Raw genomic sequence first — 23,165 nt, 5'->3', positions numbered from 1 at the left:
TCAAACTGCTTTGGTGTTGTAATGTCTTTTAGATGTCATTTTAATGTCATTCTAATGTATTATTCATGATGTCTTATTGTTGATGTATGATCATGCCTTTGGAAAGCATGTGTTTGCTCGGTGCTATAAATAAAACGTCAGGATCTGTGTGCATGTGTGCTTTGATTTCATTTCAGAAACCTGAAACCGTTTAGTATGAATTTGTCTGTCACTAATGTTACATGTCAGTGCCATAACGCCATGAATCTCAATTGTATCCCCAGCAGCCCGGCAGCACAGAGAAGCTGTTGTTGTGGTGGTGGTGGTAGATTCAGAGATCAGAGCCCTGTCATGTTTAATTCAGGCTTGACTGTAAAATAATTTAACAACATTTCCCCTGTGGAGAGGTCGAGCTTTCTGTCAGTGAGCTTTGAACAGTCGAGCTAAACACGGAGACCTCTTTGTATGTTCAGAGCTGTGGGGTAGAGCGAGCGCTGCGCACACACACACACACACACACACACGCGCGGCTCTGTGGGAGTAAATTTGATGCAAGCTTAATTAATGATTTGATAACTGTTGAGGCGTTAAACGATGCTCGGGGAAAGGCAAGAATCCCAGATGAGGAGTGAAAGCAGAACTGAACTGGCTGCTAATATGATGTGAAGGGTTTCTCCCCACCTGCTGCAAACACATGTTCCCTCTCGCTGCTGCAGCACACTCACATTCTCCTCATTTCAATTCCAACTCCAGTCAACTCCAGTTCTTTTTTTTCTTGTGCAGCCATTTAACACAGTCTCGGTGCTGTAGGGCCTTTAGTACGCGGCCTCTAAAACACTGGAGGAATTACACAGCTGCAAAACAAGTACAACACCTTCGCTCCATCAGGACATTTACCATTACACAATTTGGTTCCTGAAGCTGCAGCGATGTCAGTCGGTTTATATGTTAATGCAACACATGAACTAACGTCTTCATTTAGTCATTGAGGAATGGGGAAAAGGTTGGGTTTTGCACAGAACAAACAGAGCATTTCATTTTAGCAGTGAAGTGATGAGTTTGAAGCATGTTCATCTGTGCATGATCGTCTGGTGGGAGGCGCTGAGGAGGGGAGCAGCAGTCTCAGCAGTCTCCTTGATCCACCTCAATTAGAAGCTCAACTGGTGGGACACGTAGGCATTCCCAGGACTCACTGGAGAGAGTGAGTCCTGGGTCGACCACCGGGGCCTCCTTCTGGTTGGGCATGCCCAAACCACCTCCCCAGGGAGGCATCCAGGAGGCTTCCTGCCGAAATCCTCAAACCAGCTCAACTCTCAGCCTCTCCAGAATGTCCAAACTCCTTACCCTATCTTTTAGGGTGAGCTCAGACACTCATTTTTGTTGCGTTAGCATCAGGAATGGAACTACCAACCCTTCCCTTGGGGTAGCAGAGTAATGGCTCTTACTGGACGTTGATGAAACTGAGCAATCAACTGTTTTCCTGAAGTCTCTCAAATTTGAAGCAACACAACGCAGAATTGTGACCTTCAAATAACGTCTCCAAGAAGGTTGCACAGTTCACTGGTATCTGACTGGTCAACAAAACGTCACAACAGTTGCAGCAGATGATACCGTTTCCCGGCTGTAGGGGGTGCCGAGAACAAAGCCTGCATTGTGTTAATTTAACGCCATTAAAACCTACTTTCTGTGAAACTGACCTGATTAAAAACAACGTCAAACCCTCAAAGCAGAAGAATGAAACAGGAACACACTTAGTTTTTCTCCTTTTCTCAATAAAAGCTTCTTCTCCGTCACATTTGATGGGTTTGTCATAAAAGTCAACCGATCCTTGAGTTATTGTCTTTCTCATCAGTTCGGCTCAGGTCTCTGATACGGTGCTTTCACTGCAGTCTCCTTGTGTGACTTTTATTAAGTTTATCAGTTTGGGCATAATACAACTCTGCTGTTATCGTTAGGCTCTATATTGCTTTTGGCTGCAGTGTTGTGTTTCTCTGGCTTTTATCTTTTTGTTGGTCTCTCATCTGCTTGTCTTGTAGCAGTTGATCGTTTTCCACCTCCCTTGGTGGAAATAATAATAATCTTTATTGTGCACAAAAGTGGCTAAAAAGACGATACACACAAAATCAATTACAGATACGTCAATAGTAACGAGCCTGTCTCAAATTCAAGAAAAGTTTGCATTTGTTGTAAAAGACTTATAAATGTTAATGGTTGTTCCTGCAGCTCTGTAGCTTCTGCCCGAGGGCAGTTTAATGAATTCGAGCAGAATCAGACACAGTTCTGTTTAACCTGCTTTTCATAAATTGCTTCTGCTCTTTCTCTGTAATTTCACTGGCCGTGTTGGGATTCCTCGACTTATATAAACACTTTCTAAAAATGTCCTCACTTACCTCATATGAATTCAGCTTTGGGGTTCAGAGGCTGTTCAGAGGCTGCACAGCTTTTGTGAAACTATATTCAGTATTGGCTGCATGAAACTTAAAGTGCAATCAATGAAAGTTCCTAAATATTAAAGTTCTAGTTCAACTGGATGATCATGACTCACAACAGAGGGAAAGTTTTTAGTCTGATTAATATCATGGAAATTTGCTGACTGTCTAATTGTGTCTCCTGCTCATACAAGGCCGACCAAAACCGCATCATCAGCATACTTATACAAATGACAGTTTGAGTTCTTCATTTGCAATTCATGAGTGTAGCGAGCCCTGAGGCGCTCCAGTGTTAAGAACAAGTGTGTCACAAGTAACGCCGCCAAATTTGACTTTTTTGTAGTCGAAATTCTGTGAGGCTTAAGCGTTTTGTTTTGTTTCTTAATTGACAGTAGTTCTCCACCTCTGCCTTTCTCATCTGAAGTGTTTAGAAGAGAAAACGTCGTCAAATTGTGAGTTGATTGGCGAGTTGAACATTTCTTCAATGGAACATCCTGTTTTCATCCCGGTTCCTTGTCCATCATAATAATAAAAGAGTCTCCTCCATGCATCCTTATAGCTTCACGGAACAGAACTGACCCTCTACCCTTTCCTTTCAAGGATTTCATCTTGTACTTCATTAAAATTTCTCTCAGTTCTTTCCTCTGAAGCTTAACTAGTTCAAGAACCCCAATAATAAAAGCAGCCAATCCCTCCTTAATGCGTCTCTGGAGACGACTCAACCTTATTATTAGAAAATATCCTTACGGTCTTCGTCACAGGAACATTTGCCTCACGGAACTTCATCTACTCGGTTATAGTAACTATGAAGCATACCTTGTACTTGCACTGTATTTATCTGGCACTGGAACTCGCATGTTTGAATTCATCAGTGACTCATCTGTGTTGAACCTTCGTTCAGACTCTTTGTTTGTCGTTTTTATAAAAGCCAGCTACAGCTCCTCTTTCTGCTCCGCGAGCTGTAGGCAAAGTCAGCCAATAAAGAAACATAATGAACACTGCTGAAGGGAGACATTAAAATTTTAACTGAGCCAGGTGCTCTGCTGAGAGAGAGAGAGAGAGAGAGGGAGAGGCAAATGTGCCGCAAGTGTTGAAGAAATTAGCCGGAAAAACGGGAAGAAAAGGTGTAAATGAATGAATAATCAAACGGCGCCGAGGCAAGAGTTATTCCAACTCATTTGAACTGAATATAGATTTCTCTTCATCAGCACCTGAGGTTTAGCTGTGGTGTTGTTACTGCGTAAGTGATTAAAACGCAGAGAGGAGGAAGAAAAAAAACGAGACTGTGACTGCTGTCGTTAGAGAAAGCAGCAGTCTGCCTTCTGAGCAAACATTTTATTTTAATGTTCAGAGTTGAGAGTTTTACAAATGCTCCTCTTGGTTTAACACGTTCTGTTTCAGTTTCAGAATCACGCAGCCGTGGACTCAACCGGCGGAGAATTAAAGTGCTTTTATTTGAGAGCAGAAAGTTGTGTTCGCTGCCTCGCCGTCTCGCTGTGATGATGACCTTATTTTCTCACCAACTCAGCCTTTTGATCAAAATAATGTTATTAATCAGCACCCGGAGGAGAAGAGCCACTAATGACCTTAATAATGAGGAGTGGAGTCAACACGCTGCTTCTTCTCTTCTCACTGCTCTTTTGTCCTTTCTCCCTCCCTCCCTCCCTCGCTCTCATTTTTTGTTTCAGTCTTCCTTGACCATTTTTAACCTCCCTTAGCTCTTCTCTCCCAATTTATTTTGAAAAGCACCGTTGATTAAACAGCATAATTGCAACCTGGGTGACCTGACAGTTTTCATTTGTTGGATTTTTTGCCAGTTACCAACTTACAGTTTCATCGTTCCTGCAGAGAGAGTTTGTCTTTCTTCACTGACGACACTTCACATGAGGGTGTAGTCGCACTGTGGGAATACTAAAAATTAGAATTATGGTGATATCATCTTAGTTCTGTTGTGAAGAAGTGACACTGATGGTAGGCCCTTGTAATTTTTATTACTAGATAAATAACTTGACATTACAGTACAACATGGTAACAGTGCAGTAACAGTAACCCTCAAAATGTCCATCATAACATCATAACTATAAAAGGGCCAGAAAATGTCCTCTGAGTAAGTGTTTTTGCCCAGTTTTCCAGAATAACCTTCAATATCTGGCAGTTACTTACAATTTACTGCATGTTAAAGCTGTGTGTTAACAATTTAAAATGCAGAAAAAAAACACTCTCGTTGGCTATGAACACCAGGTTTTATGTGTTTAAAATTAGAAATTTGAACAGTATAAAGCATGTTTAAAATAACATTTGCTTGAGTTTTTGTCTCAATATGTACAGACTGATTTCCTGCAACAGCTTGTGCAAACGTGTCGCCTTCGCTGTGCTCGGTGTTTTAACAAATTCTATAATTTGAATTGAATTGAATTGAATTGAATGACTTTATTCCTCCCCCAGGGGGGAAACACACATTCACAACAGCTCAGTTAAGAAAGGTGAGAATAGAATAAAGGTAAAAATAAGAATAAAAATATAGAATAAAAATAAAAATAAGATAAAATAAAAATACAATACAATACAATACAATAGTAAGACAAAAATTACCAAAAGATAAAAAGTAAAAAAGATAAAATTACACTCTAATATAGAGTATTATCAGGGAAAGTGAGTGGACATTTAAGAGGAGTTAAATATCCGAACAGCAGTGGGGATGAAGGACTTTCGGTAGCGCTCTGTCCTACACTGAGGGTGCCGGAGCCTGCCGCTGAAGGAGCTGCCAAGCCCCTCCACAGTCAGGTGCAGTGGGTGGAGTGTGTTCTCCATGATGGAGGACAGTCTGGATAACGTCCTCCTCTGTCCCACCTCCTCCACCGATTCCAGCGAGCAGCCCAGGACAGAGCCGGCCCTCCTGACCAGCCTGTTCAGTTTCTTCCTGTCCCGGTCCGTGCTGCCCGCTCCCCAGCAAACCACAGCATAGTGGATGGCAGAGGCCACCACAGAGTCAAAGAAAGTGCGGAGTAGAGGTCTGCACACTCCAAAGGACCTCAGTCTCCTCAGGAGGTGGAGGCGACTTTGACCCTTTTTGTAGAGGGCGTCGATGTGAGTGGTCCAGTTCAGTTTGTTATTGAGGTGAACACCCAGGTACTTAAAGTTATCCACCAGCTCGATGTCCGAGCCCTGGATGCTCACCGGTGGGTGTGGTGGGGTCTTTCTCCGGAAGTCGATCACCATCTCCCTCGTCTTTCCGGTGTTCAAGCACAAGAAGTTGCTCTCACACCAGTCCACGAAGTTTTTGATGACCGACCTGTACTCCAGCTCGTCCCCCTCAGACACGCAGCCAACAATGGCTGAGTCATCGGAGAACTTCTGGAGGTGACAGCTGCTGGAGTTGTAGGTGTAGTCTGAGGTGTAGAGGGAGAAGAGGAACGGTGAGAGCACCGTCCCCTGGGGAGCCCCGGTGCTGCAGATGGCCACCTCAGACCTGCAGTCCTGCAGCCTCACATACTGCGGCCTGTTGGTGAGGTAGTCGGTGGTCCATGCAGCCAGCTGTGTCCCCACTCCTACGTCCTCCATCTTCCTCCGCAGCAGCGCCGGTTGGATGGTGTTGAAAGCGCTGGAGAAGTCAAAGAACATGACTCTCACAGCGCTCCCGGCGACCTCCAGGTGAGTCAGTGCCCGGTGCTGCAGGTAGATGACGGCGTCATCCACCCCGATCTTCGGCCTGTAGGCGAACTGCAGCGGGTCCATCACGGGGCTCACCACCATGCGCAGATGTCTGAGGACCAGCCTCTCCATGGTCTTCATCAGATGAGAGGTCAGGGCGACGGGTCTGAAGTGGCTCGGCTCCTTTGCGTGCGCTGTCTTAGGAACTGGAACCACACAGGAGGTCTTCCACAGGACCGGGACCTTCTCCAGTCTGAGGCTCAGGTTGAAGATGTGCGCGACCACCTCACAGAGTTGGTCAGCACAGTCCCTGAGCAGTCTGGGGCTGATCCCATCTGGTCCCACAGCTTTCCTGATCTTCAGTCGCCTCAGTTCTCTCCTCACCTGCTCAGTTGTCACAGAGAGGGGGGGGGGGATTGAGGGGGGGTGGGCAGCTGGGGCTGTGGGGGGTGGGGTGTTGGAGTGAGGTGTTTAGGAGGTGAGGACGGTTGGAGGATGGTGGCTGTAGCCGCTGGAGAGCAGGCGTGTGAGGAGTGGGAGGTAGAGGTGGAGAGGGGAGGGGGGCCCTGGTCGAATCGGTTGAAGTATTGATTCAGTTCAGTGGCCCATCGCTGGTCCCCCCCTGCTGTGACTCTGGCTCCACTCTGTCCATGACCTGTGATGTTCTTCAGGCCTCTCCACACATCCCTCGCTTTGCTCTGTCCCATCTGCTCCTCCAGTTTCCTCTTGTAGACGTCCTTGGCCTTCCTGATCGCCTGCTTGAGCTCCCGCTGGACTTTTTTCAGCTCCTCTCTGCTCCCTGAAGCAAACACCCTCTTCTTCTTGTTCAGCAGAACTTGAAGTTGAGGGGTCACCCATGGCTTGGTGTTGGCAAAGCACCGCACCCTGCGGGTTGGTGCGACGTTCTCCTCACAGAATTTTATATAATGTGTGAAACAGTCATTGAAGCCGTCGATGTTATCTCCATCAGAGAAAGTCTCCCAGATTGTTGTCTCGAAACAGTCTCTCAACCTCTCCTTGGCTTCTTCATTCCACATTATTACAGTTCTTTTCTGTGCGGGCTGCCTCCTCACCACGGGTGTGTATTCAGGTCGCAGACGTATCAGGTTGTGATCAGAGCGGCCGAGTGGGGGGAGGGGGGCGGAGGTGTACGCACCCTTTATATTTGCATATAAAAGGTCCAGCGTCTTGTTCTCCCGGGTGTGGCACTTCACGTACTGTGTGAACGTGGGGAAAAAGGGGGAAAGCGAGGCATGGTTGAAATCACCATTTATGAGCAGGAGAGAGTTTGGGTGTTCAGTTTGCAGTGCTGACACTGAGCTGTGCAGCCTCTCACATGCTGCGGCTGCATCGGCTGAGGGAGGGATGTAGACTGTATACACAATCACATGTGAGAACTCCCTCGGGATGTAATACGGGCGGATGCCCACCGCAACAAACTCAATGTCCTTTGTGCAAACTTGTTCTTTGATGGAGACGTGCGCGGGGTCGCACCATCTCTCGTTAACGAACACCGCCACTCCTCCGCCTCTCCTCTTCCCAGCCACATTCCGGTCCGCACGTACCGTCTTAAACCCCTCCAGGGAAACGACCGAGTCCGGTGTCATCTCCGTCAGCCAGGTCTCCGTGAAGCACAGCAGGCTGCTCTCCCTGAAGTCCCTCTGGTGCCGGGTCAGCGCCGCGAGCTCGTCCGTTTTGTTCACGAGGGAGCGGACATTTCCCATGATGATAGATGGGATAAAAGGACGGAACCTACGTTTCCTCTCCTGTTTCCTCCGACCCGCTCTGCAGCCCCGTCTCTTCCTCTTTAAAACCGTTGGAATCGTCCATTCCGCGCTGAGAGAGAGAGCGGTGTTGCGCAACACCAACAGCTGATCCCTGGTGTAAACCACGGATCCGCTGAGCGCGTCTGCCGACGGAGTTCCCAAAAGTGCCGAGAAGAGCATTAAACAAAATGCAAAAGTAATGAAAGTGGTCTCATTGTGCGCGTGGTGGCAGCAGGATTTGACCATTTTAAAGAAAAAGCGTGAAACACGCCAGAAAAAAGGAGAAAAAACGAGAAAAAGTAAGAAAGAAGGGAGAGCCGTTGTAAGCAGCAGCTGCTCGTGCAGCGCCATCTTGAAAACTAATAAGGACAAGCTTTTAGCCACTGAGATAATTCACTCATGAGGAAAATGTTTACTGGCATTTTAAATCAAATGACGCGAAGAACAATCAGGCATGTATTTTATTGGAATTACGTGCTGTATACGTATGTATGTATGTATGTATGTATAAAGATAAATTATTATTTATTATTGTTATTATCATTATTATTATTATTATTATTATTATTACTATTGTTATTACTATTAATAATAATAATAATAATAATAATAATAATTATTATTATTATTATTGTTGTTGTTGTTGTTGTTGTTGTTATCATTATTATTATTATTATTATTATTATTATTATTAATAATAATAATAATAATAATAATAATAATAATAATAATTATTATTATTATTGTTGTTGTTATTATTAATTATTAATTATTATTATGTTTATGTACATATAAACATACAAATGTACTTATTATGTACATATAGTGTATACATCTAACATTTATCTCTCACACTACATTTAGATTTCTTCTTTCAAACATTTATTTATTGTTTGTTTGTTATATATATATGTGTATATATATATACATAGACATAAACACACATACTGTATATCTGTGGAAATATTAGAAAAAATAAAGCCAATAGTTACATCTATTCAATATTGTGGGGGTGACGGTAGCTCAGTGGTAGAGCAAGTCGTCTTTTAACTGAAAGGTTGTAGTTCGATTCCCAGTTCCACTTGACGAAGACACTTAACCCAGGTTGCTCGTGACGGCTGTGCCGCTGTGCAGCGAGTGAAGCGCTGATGGACAGTGACAGCCTTGTATGAACAGTGTGAGTGAGTGAATGGGTGCGAATGACAAAACTGTGGTGTAAAGCAGCTTGGAGCGGTCGTTAAGACAAGAAAAATCAGATTCAAACCATTTACCGTCGTACCAGCGTCTGTGCACACAAATATTTGCTTGATGTCACGCCGTCACTCACAATCAAAGTGTCACAGGATGAAACTTTTTATTGACTGAGGGAAAACAAAGCATCACTCACTCCTCGAGCAACGCGAGGACAAAGAGCTCGTTATCACAAATAGCATCTGTTACGCAGATGAATCATAAATTATTTATTTATCTGCTGTCGTTATAAAGAGGGGACAAATTGCTGGTGATTGTCACGTTAAATCGCACTCGACAGTCCATCATGTGAATCCTCCTGCTGGAGTCTTTTTGCCCCTGTGTGTGTGTGTGTGTGTGTGTGTGAGAGAGCATCTGTTTGGAGCTGCCCGCGTTCCTTTAGCCAAGTGTTTCTCTGTGTTTGGCACCGAGGGCCCTTTGCTCCAGCTCATAAACCAAAGTCAACGCTAACTTTTCATCACAGCAAAACATTTGTGACTCTTTTTTTGTAACCTGATATTATTCTGGACGGATAAATCGGCCATTTTTCTAGAAGGTGTTTGCATTGAACCACTCTTCACCAAAAAGGGAGAAAATAGGAAGCACTTGGTGCAATTATCCCAGGATTAGATCACACACATGTACATGAACCCAATTTCACTTTCACTCCGTTACTGCAAACTTATCTCAAGTAAAACATGTCTCATTCAAATGTTTTTTGGCATATTTTCTGTGTTGTTGTTTTAATATCACAGATTATTGTCCATATATTAGTTATGAAATAATGACTGTCCCCTGCAGTGAGCAGTAACACACCTCAGGTTTCCTACAGGCAGGATGTGCTACCTTTGTCCCTCTGTTCTCCATGCAGAATAAAAAAAGAGAACAGAAACTAAAGGGTTTCGGCTGCTTCCCTTCATTCATCTTGTCTGCTCAGACTGTGAAACTGAAGCCAAGGACGTGTCTCCACCTCAGGCTCAGGCTCTAAGACCTGAACAAGTCCATCTCCCACCGGATTGAAGCACCTCCTGTTGTTGTTGTAGTTTTGCTGTGATGAACTGGCCCTGGATTTGTTCTGCGGTGAAACAAAGGTGGTTAAAATACAGGAGCATTTTCAGGTTTATTATCATTCAGCTGTAGATAACAACCCCCTCTGAGAGACGCTGACTTCCACTGATGTTTCCACGTGTTTATTTGAAGCCTCGCAGCTGCCCGTCTATTATTCTGAGTTTAAGTGGAACAGTTGCTTCATTTGCTGCTGAAAAGATGAAAATCACGAGACAAGTGAATGGATTTGTGTGCGTTTCAGGAGAAATGAGTGGGAAATGGAGTGAAGACCTTCCTTTTTGCTTAGGTATAAGCTGAATATACGACCTCTTATGTTATTTTTGACTTTAAGGTTCAATTGTCAAGTTGTTGTATTATACAGTTAAAAAAAAAGTCACAATTTAATCATTTCTGGTGAAAATTATACTTCCAGTCCAAAGACAATACTTTTTTTTTCTTTTTTTAATACTTAAAAAATGTCAAATAGCTAAGATAAAGTTTAAATGCATTCAACAAAAGCTCTGGTCTGGAATTTAAATTGTTCCACTAACTTTCCAGTGTTAAATTTGGCCGATTGCTGCGGTCAGTGGTGTTCTTCTCCTTTTTCTTCTTTTTATAATAATAATAATAATAATAATAGTTCACAGTTCTTTATCAAAAGTTCTCCACCCAACTGCCCTCTCCTCTCCTCAGTCACTGTTCAAAGTTCTCGTTTTTATCGAGAGTTTTATCCTCATCCTCGTTCTTTTATCCCTTTGGATTCTTCCTCCCTTTAAAGCTCCTCTCATCTCATTTTAGCAGAATAAAAAAGCACCAGTTGAGCAGAAGGAGTTCCTTTTATTCAACAGGTCTAGATCCTTCACTGTTGTTTACCGCCGACTGATGGTGTCGAGCTTTTGCGGTTCTGTCGGGTGCTCTCTCGCCCATGGTGGTCACATCTAATATGACATCAGGCTTAATAAAACAGTCGTAGACTGCAGCTGATGCGGCTCCTGTTGCAATCCCAACCAGAGCAATCAGCTTCTTTGTTTTCTTCCTCAACATTTGGGAAACAGATTCTTCAAACACTGTTTAAGTAAAAACCTCCTACAAAGTGGTTTTAAGTAGAAAGTAAATAAAAACCAGCTGCATCTCTGGTCTTCATGGAGGTTATTGCCTTCATAGAGTTTCAAACTGATACTGTTGTTTTTTCTTTGCCTGTGTGCGTATCTGTTAAGAATAAATTCAGTTGTCCTTTGATTACTTTAAATCAAAGGCGATTTTCTGCTAATTCCTTAAACATGGATGTTTTTTAAATGCTCGATAACTGAAAACAACCAGGCCAATAGATGTGGCAGACCGCCAATGTATAAATACAAATGTTTTAATTTCTTTCTTTCCCTCTAGGGGTCGACATTGTCTTTCTTCTGCATATTTGACTTTGCAGAGATCCAAGCTAGGGATCGGCACAGAGGACACACTGGGTGTGGCTGTAGTCAATTTAGAGCGTCCAATTAACAATAAGCAATGGGGGATTGGGTAAATAAATAGAATAGAATAGATGTTGAACAATTTTCATTTTATTTAGAACAGCCATTTTCAAGAACACGACATGACATACAAGGGAATGTCAAATTGTTTACAAGTTTGTCTCTGCAATGCTTTGTATAAGCATTAAAATAAACCCATATAATCTGTGCAAGCTACTTAACTTGACCCTAATTTTGCTTTCACGCAGCCATTTCTCAGGTATCAAACACATTTTATACTTTCTCACACTACAATGGCTTTACTGAATTATACAGACAAATTTAAATGAATCCCCATAAGGACATACTGTAATTTGTGAAAACAACTTCCTATCCAAAAACAATACTTAAGGTCTTCTTATCCTGCAGGAGTAGGAAAGAGTTCAATTTGAAAGAAACGCTTGGGTTCCAAAGTCGGTGGAGAAATTTGTTGAGAATTGCCGATCACGCTTTCTTTTCATTTTCTGACGATGTTTTGAGTTGAATTCTATTTTTTTCCCGTCCGGTAAAAAAACAGCTCCTCCGCTGGTCTCCACTGCTGATTGAAGGGTTTTGATGGGGTCCACCCTCTGCCATGGTTCTGGGATTTTGGTCTCATCCAACATGGCCATGTTCTTCTTTTTTCCCTTGAAATGGCAGCAGCCCCACGCCAAGGAATGGTAAGTGCCTTTGTCGAGTCAGTCAGTTCGTTATGTATCGTCTGGTGGTGATGGGGAGAAATCACGCCCCCCGCCCCCCTCAGCCAGACTTGAACAGCAGAATGGCCACCTGACCCAGGTAGAAGTAAATGAAATGCTGGGTTTCGTGACTCACGTAGCTGCCAAAGTTCCTCCCGACAATGCAGTGCCAAGTCGGGTTGTATTTCTTGTCAAACTCCTTTTTGATATATGCCGCAATGTCTTTCTCAATGTTGTACTTCTCCAAGGCCTGTGTGGCACACTCCACGGCGTCCTGCTGCATGTCCTCCGACATGTCTGCATTTTTAATCACTGCCTTTCTGTCAGACATGGTTGCCTCGTCTCCGGTTTGTGTTTTATCGTGTTTTATATAGTGAGTAGTGAAAGCAGCGGCTGCCTCTCGGATCTTTGTGATTTTGATCTTTGACCCACGCAGACTCTTAGCGGCTCAACTAGATTTTCTGTTCGCTTTCCCACCAGTTAGCTTATTGTAGAAGTATTAGCCTGTAGTGTTGTTACCTTTCTTTAAAAAGATGCTAGATTTATGACATACTATTGCATTTGTCCTTTGATAATTGTAACTTCAAAGTCAAGTCAAAGAGTAAACAATTTAAATGGTGATAAAAGCACCAATAATGGTACGTTTTTGGCAGTTTTTTTCTTCTTTGTCTATTGACAGCAGGATGTACACAGAGGTGTAAGACGATGCCTTGCACAGTTTGAAAATCTTCCCAGTTGATTTCCACCAGTCTTATTTTTCAAAAATATTATAGCATTTATAAAAAGTCCTTCTAAAAAAAGGTTTCAGTTGCATGAAGAAATGCCAAAACCAGCTTTAATGACAAAGTTCTTGACTTTTGTGATGTTTTAAGATGATAAAAATGCCTTTGTGATGCTTTATTGTGACTGTTAAAACAGGCGGGAAACTATGAAAACACCATCTTAAAACAACTTTTGAGACAGTTGTCAGTCAGTCGCTTCATCCTCCGTATTTTACAAAAAACGTTCAGTCGGGCTGCAATCATTGAATGAAGGGAGCTATACATACATTTGTGTGTCATCCACATATACTGGCACCAAGACTTTTGCCTGAGGATTATTTCTGTAGATGTCTTTGAAATGTCTTAAATGTACCTTTGTGCTTGGAGGGAATGACAGCTAAATTACAAGTAAAACACATGCTGTCAGATTATAGATATTGTCATTTACATACGCTGTAGAATGAGATCTGCACAGGACAAACTTTGATGTCAAATATCCTTAATCAGACTGTTATTATTGTAGCCTTTGGACTGCAGGATGTGCAGTTTTGATCAAAGCTAGTCTCACGCAGCCATGACCATTGGCCAATAAGAGACATTCAGCTGTGAACCTGAAATGATTCATTACATTTAAATGTTGCATGTTGTCAGTGGTGAAGAAAGCCCATTTCCAAATGAATGCCATCACAATTCCACCGACATGAGTGAAACACACATTGATATTCTCTTTAAAACACTTCCGTGCCTGTGGCAGCTTTTCAGTCATCAGACTCATTTCAGATGATATCTCATTTCGACTTTGTTTTGGTTTCCGTCCTTTTAATTTGTGCTTTAAATGTCTCCTGCTGTACTTTTGCTCATCTAATGCTGTTTCTGCATTATTCAGAGCACATTAAACCGCCTGTGGGTATAAAATGTGCGGCTCATAGTTCTTCATTCGTTGCTACAGGATACCACTTATCAAGCTCTGTTTCCCCCCAGTTTTTAATTTCATGCAAAAACAATGTATCACTTCATTTCTCACCATGGGGTAAACCCTCTTCCATCAAGCTAAAGATCTGGTCTGGTTGCAGCCGTTATTATGAGGAAAACAATGCATAAGGCTTCTGTTTGTATCCCTGGATGTCATGAAGGATTTCATGAAAGTCGTGTACTTTTCACCCATCGTCTCAAGTGTGCATCTATTGTCCTCACAAACAAGAGCTCGGCTCGGTTGACACATCCTTCACCTTTAGCTGAAGAAGATCATCTGTGGCCAAACCGCCAACAGTCACGTCTGAGAGCAACATTCAGACTGTAGTGGTGGATATGATGACACTTGAGGAAATCATCCTTCCACTTGACTGAGATGTGTTCAAGGACCATTTGGCTCAAAAGATGAATGGTCCAGGTCATACAGAGAGAGAGAGAGAGAGAGACAGCATGAGACATTAATCCAGATTTAACGTTTGTGAATAGTTGTTTGTTTGTTTGTTTGTTTGTTGGCAGCCTGTCCAATCTTTTCTCTCTTTCTTAACTCTGCTTGGCCTTGGCAAGTGTGCCATGTTCACACTACACCATTTTCAGTCCCAATTGTCCACAATCTTTACAACATGCAGAAAAAGAAAAAGAAGACGCCCTGATCTGTGGTGAGTCTGCGGTCACCAATTATTGTGCAACTTAACTTTCCAATGTCACAAAAAGGTTGTAGACGGTTGTACAGTTCTGCATGTTTCCTGTGTCGCATCCTATGAATGTTTTCATGACAAAATATGGTTTGGAACGCAGACGTTCCAGTCAGAGGCTCCTCCACGTCACATAGTAAAGTTAAGTAGAACCATAGTTCCGTGTTTTTAAATATGTTTTCTTTCTACAATATTACGTGCATCCTCCACCTCTCCATCTCCATTTTAGATCCAAGTACCAAAGACGAACAAGTTGAATCCCATTAGCAGTTTGTGTTGTCACACATTCATTCATTCATTCATTCTTTCATGATATTGCTCATCCTCTGGGTGAAAGAAACAGGGTCAGCAGCTTTCCAAAAAGGCCAAGACAACCGTCCACACTCACATTCACACTCGTGGTCAATTATGAGTATGAATAACATCATGTGCGTCTGCTGCTTTATTTCTGTTGGAAGACTTTTCTCTCTCCACTGCCACTTAAGTGGATTTCTCTCTACACTATTAATTTGTGTCGGGATTTAGTGCCACACAAAAAATAAAACCCAAATTGAGTTAAACAGATTTTCATATTCTGTATTCGATTAGATGCTCGTGATGATTCATTTATTGCAAACGAGGCTCTCCAAACACGAGTCACCAAACTCATCGAGTAGTTTGTCATTTCTTTGTGAAAACTTTTTCCCGAAATGAAACCCGTTACCTGTTTGCTCGTCTGTAAAGTAATATTTCCACATTTGTTTGGATTTCATTAAGCAGAGGTGAGTAAAAACTATCCTAGAGTGAGACACAGAAAGTGAATCGACACTTTTAAATACACACAAACTTCTCCTCCACACAGCAGCTCCTTCAAATACACCTTTTGCCCTCTTGCTATAATTTCTGCAAACTCAAACACACACACACACACACTGAGCTGTTTGCAGCTCACTCATCCAGGGGCCTCATCAAATGAAAAAGGGAGAATCTGATATTTAGATCTTTTCTGCAATCAGCACAGTCTGACTTGCAACTGTTTAGCATTACAAAGTAGTACAACGCTTCTTGGGAGGTCGCACTTAGTTTAAATCTGCTCTGACTGTGTGAAGATGAGTGTGATGGAGTGAGATGACACTGTTCAGTTCATTTCCCATGTGTTTCTGAGATGTTCACACTGTTACAATGTGATAATAGTTATCATCGCCTTCATTTCCTCAAAATATAGAAAGAATAGTGTGAAACAAAACACAGAATACCAATTATTTTGTATGTTCCAAACCATCCATCCATCCATCATCTACCACTTTATCCTCCACCGGAGAGTTGCAGGGTGTGCTGTGCCCATCTCAGCTGACATAGGGCGATAGGTGGGGCACACCCTGGACAGATCACCAGTCCACCAATTTACCTAATCCCCATGTTGCATGTTTTTGGACTGTGGGTGGAATCTGGAGAACCCGGAGAAAACCTACACACACACACATGGGGATCCTCAAAAAAGCTATGTTTTCCCATTCATGTCAAACTTCTTCTTCATTAAACAAAGCTCACGTGTTAATTGTTTTACGGATGCTTGAACAGACAGAAAATAACACGTTTGAGCGTCTTACTCCTTCATGCCCACAAAACCTCATCCTCTGGAAATGACGAGTCTATTAGTCATCAACTCGAAATGAAGCTCCAATTCAAAGAGGATTATAATGACACTAATTACCCTGCAGTGGGAATACTGACAACTACTATGTACAGTGGAGCCAATGCAGTGCTGTCAGAGTCAATTACTTGAATCCACTAGAATCTATGACATGTGCATTTGCACTGCTTCAGGCCGGTTCATAAATAATCTGTTATTACAGGCAGTTAACTTGGATGCAACGTGCAAATCTGAATATTCATTTTCTGAAGGAATTATTGGAGTAAATTGACCCTGACTAAAGCGACCCCTCGTCTTTTGGAATTCATGGTCCCAGTTCTCCGTTTAATAAATGCTAATGTGATGCTCGGCATCGCTCCGCTCTCCGGCTCCGCTTCACTGTGAAATCCGGTGACCTCTGATTCATTAGCTGAATCTCCATTTTGCACGCGTGTCATCGAGCTCGACGGTTGTGAATGCCCTTGGTGGTGACTTCAGCGTCATTTCAAACCACAGAGTGAGACGAGGATCGGCAGTTAACTTCTCCCCCTCATGTATCGCTGTATTATTTATTCCTCTTTAGCCACTTTTCCAACGATCATGTGAAGCATTAGCATACTTATGTGAAGTCAGATGTTCAAATGTGCGGTCTCTTAACGACTCCTGTGGAAAAAGTCATTCATTTACAACCACAGCAGTTCGGGCGTTGATGCTCTTACGTGCCTGAGAGGCAAGAAATGCACTCTCGGGTGCTTTTAATCAGGTTTCTACAGTTATAGGTTTCCAGTGGACTCAATAGACAAACGGCTGCAAAATGCCAAGTCTCACCTTGAAAGACAAAGTGACAGAAAGAGTGTTGGAGGAGGAAGGAGCTGGAAAACCACCAGCGTTTGGCTTTTCAGGTGTATGTTATTGTGTGAGCAGAAGACTTAGTGTTAAAGGTCCATTATGCAAGAAATGCATTGAATTAAATCATAAAGTGACCATGATATGTCATCAGAGAAAAGGGAAACATGTCGAACAGAGACACTGGCTTTACAAACAACAATGTTACAGATGTTTTATTCAGTTTAAATATTCATTCATGGTCCCAAAAATCTATCAAGAACAACCTTTCCACTGCAGGAACTTGAAACCTTTCCCTCAACGCCAAACGTTGACCTAAAGAAGACTCTACTGGCGAGTCCGGACTTTGATCGGTGGAACACATTTTGCAGCTGCAGCTTAAGAAGACAACGGAAGAAGAACTCGTTCATTCCGATGTAGGTCATTTCAAACATATGGAGTTCTCGTAATTGCTGAGGGGGAGTCCCAGCGGGACTTAAACCATGTAAACCCTAAACCACACAGATTAACGAGAATTCTTTTCCCCAGGTAAATCATTTCCTGGAAATAAACGTCCTTGGAAATGTTTCCTTTTGATGTCGCAGCTTTGAGGGAGAGAAATCCTTCTAGATATCCTCTGTTACATTTTAAACACAGGTATCAATGAGAGCATCTGCAGCCGTGTGCTATTCTGCTATTCTGTGGTTTTGGACGGCACCAGATCATATAGATGTTCAAATGTTATCCAACATGCCTGAGGGCACAGTCTTCTCCATCAAGGGCAAACTAATACAGCATATTAGCATGAAGTGTTAACTGTGTATCTGTAGTACATGTAGTCACTTCACAGAATAACGCGAGCGTCTTTGTGTCGTTCTCCTGGAGGCTGATTGGTCATTGCTCATGCTTTGCTTTTGTTGTGTTGTCGGAGCCTTTGAATCCCCCCGAATGAAATCATTAAATAAGCCTTGCAGATTGTTGCAGCATCTGTTAATATAGCACGCTCGGTTAGATCGCTGAGCTGTCGAATAAAAGCAGGAACGAATGACACGTTGTGATTTCACATGCTCAGTTAAATTTGTCCACGGCGTCGGCGTCGAGCTTCTTGCCTGATTACTCCCAACAAGTTCCACCTCACCGGTCCTTTACTGTCAACAAGTACTAGTGGCAAAAATCACACGCTTTGATTTTTGGAGTCATTTGCATAATAGCCTCTGGCACTATGGATGAAAAAGAAAAGTCATTGTTGAGTGAATCTCACATGGTTTAATTCATGAGTCTCGGGTGTGTGTGGGATCAATTATGTTTCTAAAGATTAGTTTTGGATTTACATACTTGTTGTCCCTAACTGCTCATTCTGAATGACCTGTCATCATTAGATTTGCAGGTTTCTAAATTCCCCTAAATTACTGCAGCAAAAAAAAGAAAAGAAAAAGAAGCTTAGTTTAGCTTTGAGATGGAATTCTTTCACCCTGAAGAGCTGATAGCTTTCAATTCTTACAACAATCCAGTGATGGAAGAATCCTGAAAAGACCATTCAAACCTTGACCTCAGCGACAGGAAGGGTTAAGAGCATGTTGCCTTGGTCAAGTATACCTGAGTGGAGTCTTTCATTCATCCTCATCGGGGTTGCAGGGCTGCTGGAGCCAAACCCAGCTGAGGGCGAAATGTGGGGCGTGCGTGTTTTTGTTGACTCACAGCAGGGTAAAAATGAACAGGTTTAACACTGGAGCTGAGAATAATGCTGCCAATAATGCAGGATTAAAACAGAGAAATGAAAATATGCCAAGAGAGTGTCTCTGAGTGATGTAAATTCCCACTAATCTTTTTTTCCAGTGTCGATGCTGAGAGCGGTGCTGCTGTTTGCTGCTGTTTGCTGCTGATAACCCTTTGGAAGAGTCCAGTCTCCCCTGGATTCTATCAGGAGCGTCAGACAGAAAGTGTTGGCTCAAACTGGTTTGAGTGGGAGCTGTAGTTTTTTCCCTCTTTGTCTCCACACCAACAGGAAGTGGCGGCATGTGAGGAGGAGATGGCGGCGGCGGCGGCGGCAGCAACAGCAGCAGCAGAGAGAGACGAGTGTCAACACCTCAGTGTTGTCGTACGTACACGCGTCTCGCTGCACTCTCTTATCTGCAGCAGCTCAGTGCACAGACGCTAAGTTTAGATTCTCCCAGTGGAAACAAAACCACTGAGCGTAGAGGAGATGCTCCACCTGTTGATCCGTCTGTCACTCTGCCGTGTGCGGCTCCATCAAAAACTTTCTGCAGACTTTGATCTGTTGTCTAGAGTTGGAGTATTGAGAGGTAGATTGTGGCAAAGAGAGTCATGGTTTGTGTTTGTTTGCTTTCCTATAAAATGAAATGATTGTAATTCTTCTCATATGCAACATTTTTAATGTCCCCAAATGCTGTACGAGTCCATCAGTGGCATTAGAAGCTCATTTCAGGCCCAGTTATTTATTCATGAATTCTGCAAACGAACAACTAGAACTCACAGTTTATTTATAGTGTATATGTACAAATGAAAATGGTCTATATCAACCAGCTATTTGTCAACAGACTTCACTTTCAAAATCCACTCAGGACTGAGGCAGAAAAGTTTCCGCTGTCATGTATGTTTCTGCAACGCTGTCAATCAAAAACTGGACGGTTTTCATGCAGAAGCCCAGCATCCACGCCAGCCCACTGCTCCATTGACTCCCAGAGAAGCTGAGCTTCCGTGAAAGTGACGTTTTTGCTGCATTTGTCCAATCACCGTCGAGGTCACCGCAGGGAAAAAAAACTATTCTGTGTTTTCACACAGAAAACACATAGATTTTGGTGATGTGGATGTGAAAATGAGCCCCATTTGCCAATGTTGACACTCTCTGTGTTGACACTTTCTCTTGTATTGATAATGAATCGGTCTAAGAGTTGGAGTTCCCCTCAGCTCTGTGAAACACTAATATCCTATTGTTTGTTGTTGTTTGTTTATTGTTTTGGTTTTATGGCTCAGAGATTTATTGTTTTGGCTCAGTCTCACTTTTTCTAGTCACATAAGAATGTTCTCCTGACTCCTCGATGGCAGGAGTGTGAAGAGACCTTAGCTGCTTTAAAGTCCAGGGCTGCAGTGATACATTTTTTGATTGTTTGACACTGTTGGCGATGAATGCAGTGGCTCATTCAGCCAGTGTTTCCTGAACTATCTCTTTTTTCAGTGTTCACATTCAAAGTGAGTGCTGCATTTTATCTAATACCAGAGAAGTCGGAAGACGTACACCGCACATCTAAAGCAAGACACATAAAAACCCAAAAGCAAACCCACAGAAAGTTTCAGGAGTGGATTCTACTGTTATAAGTAGAAGTAGGACTTCAGAGGTTTCTTACAAATGTGACTGTCTGTGTCTGGATCTTTGCACCTCACAGAAATTCCTGGATGCAGGACGAGTAACGCTGCAGTAAAAGACAGATAACGACACATATTGAAAAAATGCTATTGTCTTTCTGTGTGTTTGTGTGATTGGGAAATTTGTATGCTTGTTATGCACCAATGACACCAGAACAAATTCCTTGTATGTGCAAATCGTACTTGGCAATAAAGCTCTTCTGATTCTGATTCTGAGGTTAACCTAGGTTAAAACAGGGCTGCAGGACTAGTATCACAGGTAAACAGTGGAAGCTGTTTGTCAAACAGACACCTCTAAAAGCTAAATTGAGCCAATTTGTTTCAAACACATTGTAGCTCTGTTGAGCTTGCTCTTATGACAGCTTTTTTTTCTGTTCCCTCATATATGTTGACATTAGTATATTTATGTACACCCATCAGATTAGCAATTCCATTTTCAGACAAAACTTCAACTTCACCCTGAGCTGATTAAAAGCATCAGATTAGCTCTGTGTAGAAAAAGCCTCCAGAAATAATCTATAAAATGTTCAAATGAAATGTGGGCGTGAGTCTTATCACATTTTTAAATGACAGTTCTGAAGATGGATCTATTTTGAAATGTTCTTGTTTAAATGGTAATGGTAAATAAGCTGTTTGCTCCAATATATTAAAAACAAGCAACGTGTGGGCAATCTGAGGAATTGAGGAATCGGAGGACATGACTGCAGCCAAACTTATCCTCTGCAGCCTCTCCTCTATGTTATGACCCACATGCATCCATTAAAGTTTAAAACAAATGGAGAGACACGTGTGTGACTGAAATCATAAGGACTTTGACCCAGTGCTTCATTTGTAAACCAGGAACACGGGGCCTTTGACCTGGGCTAGTCTCTATTCCCTCACCCTATCCACTCCCACACCACATTAAGGGTCATCGCTAATCAGTGCAGTGTTGAGTGGAAGTTAATGGTCTGTAGTTGTAATGCACCTATCTAGTCTTGATGACCGCATTAGAGTGACTTCGTTTATTAATTCAATTATTGTTATTTGCGCCACCTTATCGATGCTTGTATTGCAAGAGGAAGGGTGACGACGGATCACAGAATCAGTATTTTGACCCAGCCCTAATATACATGTTTAGAATCAAATCAGCCTTGTCAGCAGACAGCAGGCGTGTTCACGTAAGATTAGAATATAATTTAACTTAATTAAAAGGAAATGTTAAACATTCAAGAAGCACATTCTTAAACTTTAACTGTGACTTGTATAATATAATATGCAATATTACTTACAATATTAATATTATTATTTTTATATTATATGCTATATTACTTATAATATTATTGTTATATGTAATATAGCGTATAATAATATTATACGCTATATTACAGGTGAAAACGTATTTTCTTGTGATTTTACATGACAGATTTATCTTCCCCAAGGATGTTTTGGCAGCGTGGACACCGGCTGAAACAGGCTTTATAAACATGACATTTCATTTATGGCACAGCTATTGTAACCATTAAGTCGCTCTGTCACCCTCTCACTGCCTCGTGTTTTGTTCCAAGCACCTGGGCAGGATTTCAGCTGTGCGTACACTATCCTCCATTGTAGAATAACAATAGCTGGAGGCTAGATTCCAGTTTCTGTTGTGCTGATGGAGTGGACAGCAGCTCAGCCTGCATGTGTTTATCATTCCCCATGCAGCCCAAGAATTAGTCGATATTAGCTTGGCCTTATCAGCGTGAGCCACAAAGAGCTGAGGTTGAAGTGGAACAGGCGCTGAGGGGAAGACGCTCCTCAGGGGAAAACAGCTAATGATTGTCCCCTCTGACAGAGCCTGACTCTGGGCCTGAGGCGCTGCCACGACAGCCTCTCTGAGGCCGGAAAGTTCTACAGTGGAGGAGCAAAAAAAAAAGCTTCCATGTAATTTTAACATTAATGAAAAAGTTATTTCATCATATATGCAAGATCTGTGACATCCAGACTGGATGATTATTCAGAGTAAAAGCAGCAAGTGGCTGGGAATTCAGTCTGATGGTTACAAGGTCACTGGAAATGTAGGTGATGATCTGAAATATATTAACCATTTAATGCCTAAGCCTCAAAATGGCCATCAGGACTCTTTTGCTTATTTTAACCATAAAAGGGCCAGAAAATGTCCCGTGAGTAAGTGATTTTGCCCAGTTTTCCAGTATAACTTTCAATATCTTGCTGTTATTTACAATTTACTGCATGAAGAAAAACGTTTTTTATTGAGGAAAAAACCCTTAAATTTCAATCTGAGCAAAAACACAAAAAATGGAAACTACGTACAGTTTTGTTAGCGAGCAGCTACACCACCAGCTATCATCATAATCAGGATTATACTGCACCCTGACCCCTTGTTAATCCCTGAAGGTCATGTGGTTCACGAAGTGATGGCTTCTGTGATTGCACAGCAGGTCCTTTCAAGAAATCCTGCTTAGTAGGAGGCCCGAGGCTAGACCCAGAACATACGGGAGAGGTGGCCTGTCTTATCTGGCCTGGGATTGCCTCAGGATCCCCCAGAAGGAGCTGGAAGATGTTACTGGGAAGAAGAATATGGAGACCTTCTATACTTGACTTGATGCCCAGGATAAATGTCAGTAGGGGTGGACAGATAGATAGATGG

At 42.5% G+C, this 23,165-nt stretch overlaps 1 protein-coding gene across 1 annotated transcript; it reads right to left on the bottom strand.

Moving 5' to 3' along the window:
- Positions 1-11,641: 11,641 nt before the first annotated feature.
- On the bottom strand, positions 11,642-12,830 carry LOC131466595 (dynein light chain 2, cytoplasmic-like). Its single transcript, XM_058639954.1, has one exon. It carries the CDS (start codon positions 12,616-12,618, stop codon positions 12,349-12,351), a length of 270 nt encoding a protein of 89 aa, XP_058495937.1. The 5' UTR covers positions 12,619-12,830; the 3' UTR covers positions 11,642-12,348.
- Positions 12,831-23,165: the final 10,335 nt, after the last annotated feature.

This window comes from Solea solea, chromosome 1 (genome assembly GCF_958295425.1).
Source record: "Solea solea chromosome 1, fSolSol10.1, whole genome shotgun sequence".
Taxonomy (NCBI): domain Eukaryota; kingdom Metazoa; phylum Chordata; class Actinopteri; order Pleuronectiformes; family Soleidae; genus Solea; species Solea solea.
This window is presented reverse-complemented; position numbering and strand designations above follow the sequence as displayed.